The 10,848-nt window shown below is 43.4% G+C and overlaps 2 gene segments (V, D, J or C); both read left to right on the top strand.

Moving 5' to 3' along the window:
• Positions 1–639: 639 nt before the first annotated feature.
• On the top strand, positions 640–1,154 carry LOC103737410. The segment is given in 2 exon segments: positions 640–744; positions 844–1,154. Coding segments are annotated over 2 exon segments (357 nt in total).
• A 5,461-nt stretch (positions 1,155–6,615) lies between these two features.
• On the top strand, positions 6,616–9,460 carry LOC103737425. The segment is given in 4 exon segments: positions 6,616–6,686; positions 6,987–7,281; positions 7,786–7,806; positions 9,424–9,460. Coding segments are annotated over 4 exon segments (399 nt in total).
• The last annotated feature ends 1,388 nt before the right edge of the window (positions 9,461–10,848 follow it).

Raw genomic sequence — 10,848 nt, 5'->3', positions numbered from 1 at the left:
TGATCCATTCTCCAGGTTTTGTTCACTGAGTTAATGATAGTGATGACTGCACAAGGCTTCACATAGTCCTATATACTTCCAATGTCCAGATAAGTAAGACATTGCTATTCATGGGATTCCCAGGAAGGTCCTGTCAAATGCACAAACACACCCACAGTTCACAGAAAGACATAGGGGCGGAGATACTGAGAGGGCCACCTGCATTTCTTAGAGGATGTGTTTTCATCAACTCTGATCTTGTATAAATACTTTATATAAACATACAGCAAAAGGAAATAACTGTGTGGTCTCCTGATATGAACATTCTTCAAGCCTCAGTAAGCATGTTCATCTCTGTCCAAGACTGAATCATGGGAGCCAACAGTTTCTTTCGTTAGAAGCACAGTCCCTCACACTGGGCTAAATACAACAGGGGAGAGGTTGACTATGTTATATAAACCATCTATATGTCTGTGTTATTATCTCATCTGTAAAACTTTATCTCTACTGCACTAATCTAGGACATGTGACTTGTCTAGCATTGCATTTACCAGAAATCAAACACCAGACCTTGCTGTATAGCAGAAGGTCATGCAAATAAGGCCTCCCTCTGCTCATAAAAACCAGCCCAGCCCTGACCTTGCAGCTCTGGCATAGGAGTCCAGCCCTAGATTCCCAGGCATTCCCACTCAGTGATCAGCACTGACCACAGACTCGCCATGGAGTTGAGGCTCATATGGGTTTTCCTTGCTGCTCTTTTAAAAGGTAATGTATGGAGGATTACTGACTGTGTAAGTAGTCATGAATGAGAGAGACCTTAGGTATTCGTGATATATTCTTTATCGTGATTATTTAAAATTTCAGGTGTCCAGTGTGAAGTGCAGCTGGTGGAGTCTGGAGGAGGTTTGGTACAGCCTGGGGGATCCTTGAACCTCTCTTGTGCAGCCTCTGGATTCACCTTTAGTGATTACCCCATGATCTGGTTCCACCAGACTCCAGAGAAGAGGCTTGAGTGGATCTCAGTCATCACTAATGATGGTAGTGGTACAGAATATGCAGAATCTGTGAAAGGCCGATTCACCATCTCCAGGGACAATGACAAGAACACCCTGTACCTGCAAATGAACAGACTGAAATCTGAGGACATGGCCACTTATTACTGTGCAACACAGTGAGTGAAAGTAACTGTTAACGCAGACACAAACCTCCCTGTGGGAGGCTCAGGACCAGCAGGGGGTACTGATGACACACTGGACTCAGCTTCACATCAGAGCAGGGACAGAGGGGCATGAAAGACAGACAGAGGGACACGAAGTGCTGGACTCCTCCATGTCTAGCTGACTTCCTGTGTCAGATGACAGTTTTTTGAAAGGCACTTATCTAGAAAAAGGTCTGTACTAATCATTGATGATAATCTGAAATGTTTTAAGTTTCATTTTACACTGTGATGTATACTTCAAAATTTAAAAAATGAACTTTGACCTGAACAAGATGCCAAGCATCACACACAGCATAAAGTGACACAACTGGTGTGGTCAGTGATGCTCTCTGAGAGTTAGGTGTAATGTTCGTATTAGATGGATCATTTAGGGAAGGTAATTCACAGTGTCTTATTTTCTACAGTTCAATCATCTGTGCACATCTGTAATAGTCTCCATCTGGTATGAAAAGAAGCTACTCTCATGGGGGCCAGGGCTGAGAGCCACACATACTTGTGGGTGCAAGGTTATAGTATTTATAATTCAGTTAGAATTTCTGTTGGTTTAGGAAACTGGCAGTATTAGGTTCTTCTGTAAGATCTAGGTCCTCTCTAGCCATGGGCATTTGACTAGGTTTAGAGGACATGGCACAAAATCCCTCTTATTGAGCAGGTATTATGTTCAATTAGATAGTAATTGACTACGCCCAACATAAAAGTGCTACGGTTGGAGAAATAGCATTTCCAGTGTCCCACACCTAATTCGTCATGAAACTCAGTAATTTAGCAGTAGAGTATCTCTTCAATCTTAATGAGGTTATATACAAAGAAGACTGAACTTATTCCTCATTGAATTAAATTTGTGTCAATAACAGTAAAGGATGTTTCATAAATATTACTCTGTAGGTGGGCGAAGTTTAATATAGGTTTTCCTTATCATCATGTACCAACTGGCTTTTACATTCTTTCAGTCCTCTTTTCCACAGTGGTCCCTGAGCCATGGGTGGGCGAGGTTTAATACAGGGGTCCTATCCAGGGACATGCACTCTGTAGGTGGGCGAGGTTTAATACAGGGCTCCTATCCAGGGACATGCACTCTGTAGGTGGGCGAGGTTTAATACAGGGGTCCTATCCAGGGACATGCACTCTGTAGGTGGGCGAGGTTTAATACAGGGGTCCTATCCGGGGACGTGCACTCTGTAAGTGGGCGAGGTTTAATACAGGGGTCCTATCCAGGGACATGCACTCTGTAGGTGGGCGAGGTTTAATACAGGGGTCCTACCCAGGGACATGCACTCTGTAGTGTCTTCTCTTCTACCCTTTGGTCAATTGTGGCCTTCTGTGTTCATCTCTCTCTGGTGCATGCGAAGCTTTGCTGATTAGACTTGAGAGATACATTAGTAGAGCAGTCGCCGTTCATCAAGGAAGCTCCTCATGCAACAGATGGAGACTACTAGAGAGTTCCACAACTGCTCAGACATGAGTTTCTCCTTTTTATCCTAGCTTTTGTTGATAGCATCAGCCCCAAAGAATGCTCCTGTGACATTTTCTCTCTTGCTGTACATGAGACTAACCAGTTCAACTTGGCTTTTTCACAAACAAGTCTCTAACAAAGATACCAGTCCAGCTGATAGAAATATGATCAGAGGTAAAAACTTCAACTTTTGCTGGGAACAAGGATTTACTGTGCCATAATCCACTGCTGATGGACTTTCGCAGCCCGTAAATATCAAATATAATGAATAAAGGAATTGGTGTTATAATTACTCAAGGAATCAGCATCCTTTTATTTTCTACCCTCATTTTCCAGGAAACCTGGTAACTGAGCATTCCCTTTCATCATTATGGCCATCCCTCATCTTGTCGCAGGGGAGTTCGTGGTTTTCCGTAGACATTTCCTTCATCCTACGCATCTAAGTCATTTCTCAATGAAATACTGGTGGATAAAGAGACACGGGAATCCCCGCTGTCTCACAGCAGCCTGCACTTCAACTCCTTCTCTGCTGAAGTCCTGGCTCTGTTGCTCATGATAGACTCGGCCTGGCTCCACCTCAGACTAGAGTTTAGTGATGGGTCTGCTGCCAGGGTTATCACTCTGGACTCAGCATCTCCCGTCAAGTCAAGGTAGAGATAAGACTGCAGGATGGATGAGAGAAATCAGTTTATGACAGACGCACAGCCACGGCAGGCCTCATTCATGTGCTAAGTCAGATGGAGGTGTCCAAATCAGATGGTGGAGTCGATGTGTCTCCTTGTATGTGTGTTATACTGGGGTTAAGCTGTAGACACAAATCTCAGACAAGATGATGAAAATAATGAATCTTATGGATGCCTTCTGGACTTCTCTCCTAGACTGCACAACAGTTTCCTCATATCTGAAGACAGTAGTGTTGAATTGAATCCAGGTCACATATATACCACACAAGAACTCTAGCACTGAGCCACTTCCCTGAACTAAGAAGAGCCATGTTAACCTGTACTCACGTGTTGGATACAGGACTGTTCACAATAGACAAGACACTGAATCACCTGAGTCCATCAGTAGGCGAATGGATGAGTAACTAAATGTCATACGTATCCTCAATGAAATAGAATGTTTGAAATAGTAAGAAGGAATTCAACTTGCGAAAACTTGAATGAGCCTGGATGATAACAAGTGAAAATCAGCCATCTTTTATATAAACCACGGTAATTTATGCTGATGAAAACATCAATGACGTCCAAACCTCTTCACTTGGTAACTCAAGCAAATTTTATGTTCTTGACATGACATTTGCAACTTATTCTCCATTGTACATTTTTGTACACATTTCTCAAAACCCACTAACTTTAAATTTATGTAATTGTTAGTAAACGATGCATTCATTTTCATGAGTCAGGGTGTCTAATCATACCAATACCACTCTGCTTTGGTATCTACAAATTTGGAACATAATTTAAGGTTCAATAATAGAATGTCTCTTGATTTTTCTCTGTTCATGGATGGTCTTAGATATTCAGAGTATTTCTTCTTTCATAAAAATTTTAGAGGTGACTTTCTTTTTTTCTTGTTGGACATCTATAATTATTTACATTAACTGGCATCTTGACAACACCTAGCAGCACCTAAGATTTAAATCCCTGGGTATGACTATGAGGGATTATCTGGATTAAGTTATTTGGATTGGAAGGACACAGCTTGGAGTTGAACAGCATCATTCCCTGGAACGGTTGCTGGATTCTTGAAAGGGAGAAAACCAACTGGCCCACAGCATTCATCTGTCTGCTCCCTCACCATGGATCCAATGTGACCACCTGCCTCAAGCTCCTGCTGCCATGATGTCTCTACCACAATACAATACACCCTCAAACCATAAGATGAAATTAACTGTTCCATAAATTACATTTGTGTGAGAATTTTTCACAGTAAGAGAAGATATCATTCACATAAAAACATACAGTCAAATTCCTAAATTTAATCTATAATTAAACTGAGATTTACAGGTTTTCTCTATAAGATTTTCAAGTTACAATTCATTCTATAGAGCTAATACATTAGGCATGGTTAGGGTATTGTGTACGCTAAGGACCTAAACTTGAAAGAATGAATGGCCCTAAACGTTATGTCATGTATAGCTATGTATAAGGATATGAATTTAGTGTTGTGTTAAGATTAGACATAATTTATAAATTCATGGTGTCCTCTACTATTTTATATATTTTCCCTTTTTCATTTTTCAGTTGTCACACCTCACTCAAACATTCCCAGAAACAGAGAACCCAGTAAACAAGGAAAGGAATGACTGAAGGCACAACAAATGGCTAATGTGTGTTTGTGTAGGAAACCAGGATGCCAGGCTCTAGGGTGAAATGAGCCTAAAACCTTTAAGTCCAGGCTGCATTCTACAGATCCTCAAACAGCCTTAAGAGTAAAAATAAATTGGTTTATCTGGGCCAACTGTATGGTCTTAAATACCCAAAAGGGAAGTATAAACAAAGATTAAAGGGGTCAATTGTAGGAAACCAGGATGCCAGGCTCTAGGGTGAAATGAGCCTAAAACCTTTAAGTCCAGGCTGCATTCTCTGCTAAAGTGAGGGGCACTGAAAACAGTGGCTCTGATAATCCCTGTCTTGCAGAACACTGTGAGACTGGCAGGAGGAGTGGCCTGGTCATAAGTGCAGACTCCTTGCTCTGTGGGACAGCATCTTGGTCAACAACCCTTAGCTCATCTCCTTGTCCTGAACAAATAACTCAGATACCCTTGGCTAAGAGATTAGGCCAGGTTAAAGGTTTACTCCTGAGCTAAAAACTTAAAGTTTACCATGCTTTTAGATCTAAAAAAGAAAACAGTGTGGCCAATAAACTGCAGGATGGGCATTGATAACCTTGAGTAAAAGTTTAAGAATCCTTCTGGTGCCAACTAACAGACTATATGTCCCGTTGTTTTGTACCCCAAGTCTTTGTATGTGACTGCCATTTCCCACCTGACTGCCAGTTCCTTGGGAATGTATAAAAGCCATCTGAATTTTGAAATGAACAGCTTGTTGAAAAGACACAAATCCCAGGGTCCAAGACTCTGTTGCCAATCCAGTCTCTCTGCCCCGAAGCCAGTAGGTCCCCCGCTGAGCTGAGTCCCGATGTGTTTGGCCCGTGTGTTTCATGGCAGTTTGTGCTAGCACATATTGTAAGCCTTTTTTTTTTTCAAAACATTTATAGGTCATGGGGTTTCAGATAGGGGCTGTCTTCCTTCTCCATTGCCCTAGGCTGATGAGTGAGGATCTCGTTCTAGTTGTCAGTTCTCCCAGATTTTGTTCATAGTGTCCATGATGGTGATGCCAGCACAGCCACAGAGCTGCACATCGTTCTATGTACTTCCAGTGTCCAGATACATAAGAAGGTACTACTTTGGAGAATTCCCAGGAAGGTCCTTTCAATGCATAAACACACCCACACTTTGCAGATAGGCACAGAGGCAGAGATAATGACAGGGCAATCTGCATTTCTAGGGTGTGCATTTTCACCAACTCTGATCTTGTGTAAATCATTTATATAAATATTCAAAATTAAGCAATTCCTAAATGGTCTGCTGAAGGGAGCAATCTGCATGCCTCAGTGAGCATGTTCATCTCTATCCAAGAGTGACTCGTGGGAGCCAAGGGTTTCTTTGGTTAGAAGCACAGTCTCTCACACTGTCCTAAATCCAACAGGGGAAACATTGAACATGTTATATAACCCATCTATAAGATGGTGGTACTGTCCTGTCTGTAAAACTTTATTTCCACTACACTAATCTAGGATATGTGACCTGCTCTAGGACTGCAGTTTCCAGACATCAAACCCCAGACCTTGCTATATAGCAGCAGGTCATGCAAATAAGGCTTCCCTGTGCTCATGAAAACCAGCCCAGCCCTGACCCTGCAGAGGAGCCCAGCCGTGCACTCCCAGCTCTTCCCACTCAGTGATCAGCACTGAACAGACTCACCATGGAGTTGGGGCTGATCTGGGTTTTCCTTGTTGCTCTTTTAAAAGGTAATTTATGGAGAATTTACTGAGTGTGTGAGTGGACATGCATTAGAGGGTCATTGAGAATGCCTGGTACATTCCTTACTATGATTGTTTGAATTTTCAGGTGTCCAGTGTGAGGTGCAGCTGGTGGAGTCTGGTGGAGGTTTGGTGCAGCCTGGGGGATCCTTGAAACTCTCCTGTGCAGCCTCTGGATTCACCTTCAGTGATTATGTGATGAGCTGGTTCCGCCAGACTCCAGAGAAGAGGCTTGAGTGGATCTCAGCCATCAGTAATGATGGTAGTGGTGATTGTTTGAATTTTCAGGTGTCCAGTGTGAGGTGCAGCTGGTGGAGTCTGGTGGAGGTTTGGTGCAGCCTGGGGGATCCTTGAAACTCTCCTGTGCAGCCTCTGGATTCACCTTCAGTGATTATGTGATGAGCTGGTTCCGCCAGACTCCAGAGAAGAGGCTTGAGTGGATCTCAGCCATCAGTAATGATGGTAGTGGTACAGAATACACAGAATCTGTGAAAGGCAGATTCACCATCTCCAGAGACAATGCCAAGAACACCCTGTACCTGCAAATGAACAGGCTGAAATCTGAGGACACAGCCACTTATTGGCCCTGATGACACCCTGAACTCGGCCTCAGCCCAGAGCAGGGACAGAGGGCAGGAAGGGGTGGACTCCCCCATGTCAAGGCTGCCTTCCTGTGTCAGAGAACAGTTTTTACTGGGCACTTATCTAGAATAAAGGACTGTACTAATCACTGATGCAAATCTGAATATATTTAAAAGTTTTGTTTTTCACTGTGATGTATACATCAAACTAGATGATGCACTTTGATCTGAATAAGCTTCAGAGCATCACACAGGGCATAAGTGACACAGCTGCTGTGGTCTGTGAACCATGAGTTCTGATAATCTTCACTCTCATCATGTTTTTAACACAAAGAGTGAACATCAGACCCAGCACTGATCCTGCTGACCCTGCTGACCTGCTGGTTAAAAAAATTGTGTTAGCGGCCATTCGTCTACCACTGACAGGAGCTGAGCCTCAGTTACCTGCTGGCGGCTCATGAGGAACACACTCTCCACGGTACCCTGTACCTCACTTCCCTTCACAGGTGTTGGCTGCAGGTCCCAGGGTCTGTCCTTTTCTGTGGATATCTGTATGTAAATATTTTTATCTCTCTTGTTCTCAGTGTTTGGGCACATAAAGTACACTGCATTTCAGTAGCCCAAGGGCTTTCTTTCCCCCAGGCTTCCTTCACAGAGTTTTTATTTATGGTGGTCCACTATCACTAGGCATATTGTCTCGGACCCTGGGGACCTAGATTTGAAGCTCTGGTGTGCTCAGCAGTGTGTTCTGCAGACCCCAGGAAAGGACAGTAAGTCCATTTCATCCACAGTCCTGGAATCATCTCTGTGGGCTCACTGGGAAGAGCAATTGGATAGTCAAAGTAAGGAGATGATGTTTGTCAATTCATGTTTGAGGTCAACTGGGAAATTGCCTTCCTTTGATCAGACTGTCATGGAGTTGTCTAACTTGTGCTTATGGCAGAGCTGAAGCTTGGACCCCCTGGTGTCCCATGGCTCTGGGACAGGTCAGCAGCTGAGCTGGGTTTCCATATCTCTGCTTCAGGCAGATCCTGAAGCTGCTTCTACAAAGAAATTCCTCCTTCTCCTTCGTGAGCTGACGATATCACATCCATTCAGATGTGTGAAGACAGTCTTCCTGACTTAGAGGAAACTGAGACTTTAACACCATGCACACAGCACCTTCACAGCCACACCTAGACTAGCATACAATTCCATAACAGTAAACCATTCTGTAGCGAGACTGATACTTGAGACAAAACATTTGTATGGTGAGCTTCATGTTTGCCAATAGACCATGGTTCAGGGTCCTAAAAAATACTTCTGAATGTGTGTCCTCTGACAGCCAAGCACCAAAGCTTCACTAATTGTGTCAGTTTGTACAGAAAACATGCAACCTTGAGAGCGATGCAATTGGAGAAAGATGTGAGGAAGTTGTGAACAGAGAATGGATTTCTGAATGGCTGACATGGAGTCAGAGGGTAGAGTGAAACACTTAAAGAACTGTGTGTTCCCCAAGGACGCCCAGCTAGGTGGCTGACTTAGCTGTCCTGGATGAACAGGTGACGGTCAGAACCATGCTTCCAAGCCTTAGCTCTATCACTGCTAATCTCAGTCCTTTGACAAGAGCTTATTACGGGTCTTAAGCACCCATGACAATCACATCACTATAGCTCATCACTGTTTAGTTCAAGCATCACGGGCTCACATTTAATGATGTCATTCATGACAGAGTGGCATCACTGTGCTTCCACATCAGAGATATCTGTGATAAACACATAGTCGACAGAGGAGCTGTGCCTAGGACTGTGTGTGCCCCACTATCACAGCTGGGGTCTCTGAAGTACACTGAGTGGGTTTGTTCCTTCTTTTCTGAGTCTTATGGACCCAAAGGAATGTCCAGCACAGGTAAGAATCATGAGGATGATAGGACAGAAGCTCCAGCTTCGACCTCTTCCTGAAGTCACCTGCCTTCCAGCTTCGACCTCTTCCTGAAGCCACCTGCCTTCCAGCTTCGACCTCTTCCTGAAGCCACCTGCCTTCCAAGTTACCTTCAATGACTCTGTCCGATCTGAGAAGTATCAGTCTCAGTAAAGATACACCCTGTCACTCCTGAGGACAAGTACAATAGGCAGAGAAATGCAGATAGGGTCACTGGACTGTAGCTTGGCGGCTTCAGGCTCATTATTTTATTTTCATTAAGTTTATTAAAACACAAAAAACTACTGCACGAAGAAATATTCGGAACCAAAAAGGAACTTTAAAATCAGAATTCCCCATCCCTCTTGGAATCACATTAGAACCTTGGTCATTAAGGACATTTTTTGAGTTGAAAATATGTTGGAACTTGAGGATTCAAAGAACTCATGTAAGTTTACTATGTATATTATCTCAGAAGTGTGTGAAAGTAAAATTTCCCTTTTTCTACTTTCCAACTATTTTAATATACACACGTGCACTATACTGCATATATACATCTATACATTATAGGCTAGGATCTGCATATGAGGGAGAGCATGCATCTTTTCTATCTAAAATGGTCTGAACTCCACTTTTTAGGAAACCAATGTGGGGATTCTGCCAACTTCGAAGTATATCTATCCCAACTATGCATTCTGGAACTGGGGAAATAACCATGGGATGATTTCAGGCTCCCACTGGACCCACTATGTGTTGGACTTCCAACAAATATCCGTTTCTCACCTAAACTTCATAAACCCCCACATTAACTGGAGAACCACAATGTTTTATCAGATCTCTCAGAATACATGTCATCTCAGAACCAGTATCAAAGGGGCCTCAGAAAGTTTGTTTCCTTTTTCCCAGTGTACAGTGACCCTAGTAAAAGTCATAGGTCTCTTTGGGAAGGTTGGTAGAAAGGCTAACAGCACAACTCTTCAGTATTGTGACAAGGTCCTCCCTCAAGGAGACCTGGCCTTCCCTTCATTCAAGGGATTCTGGGTCTGTAAACTGGCTCGAGCCTGGAAATTGGTTGAATGGGACTTCATTCTGTACTGCTACGATCCAATGTAGCCTCTCTGTAATTTGTTCTAGCCCTTTTCTGCTTATACAGATCAAACAAAAATTAGTAGGCTTCCTATGTATTTGGTCCCAGGAAAGACTGTGATTGATTAGACGGGACAAAAGTCCATTCAGGCCATGCTATTTGTATTACTCACTTTTCTCTTGCTGTGTTAGAAGCACTGACCAAAGCAACTTATAGAAGGGAGAATTTATTTAAGATTATGGTTCCAGGGGATTTACAGTCTGTCATGGTGGGGAGGCACGGTGGCATGAGGTGGCTAGAACAGGAGAAGAAAGCAGGACCCTCACACCTTCAAGCAGGCACAGGAGCAAGAGAGTGACTTGAGATTTGGCAAGACTTAACTCTCTAACCTGTCCCCAGTGACGAGCTTCCTCAAGCATAGCCACACCTTCTGAGACCTCCCAACACAACGCCACCAACTGGGGACAAAATTTCCAAATACATGGAGTCCATGGGGGACGTTTTCAATCAAACCACCACACAATGATGGGCGTTGTTTTGCCTTTGCCGTCCATTATGGTGACCACAATCACCTTGAAGAGTC

This window comes from Nannospalax galili, unplaced genomic scaffold, assembly GCF_000622305.1.
Source record: "Nannospalax galili isolate Female #2095 unplaced genomic scaffold, S.galili_v1.0 scaffold1938, whole genome shotgun sequence".
NCBI lineage: Eukaryota > Metazoa > Chordata > Mammalia > Rodentia > Spalacidae > Nannospalax > Nannospalax galili.
This window is presented reverse-complemented; position numbering and strand designations above follow the sequence as displayed.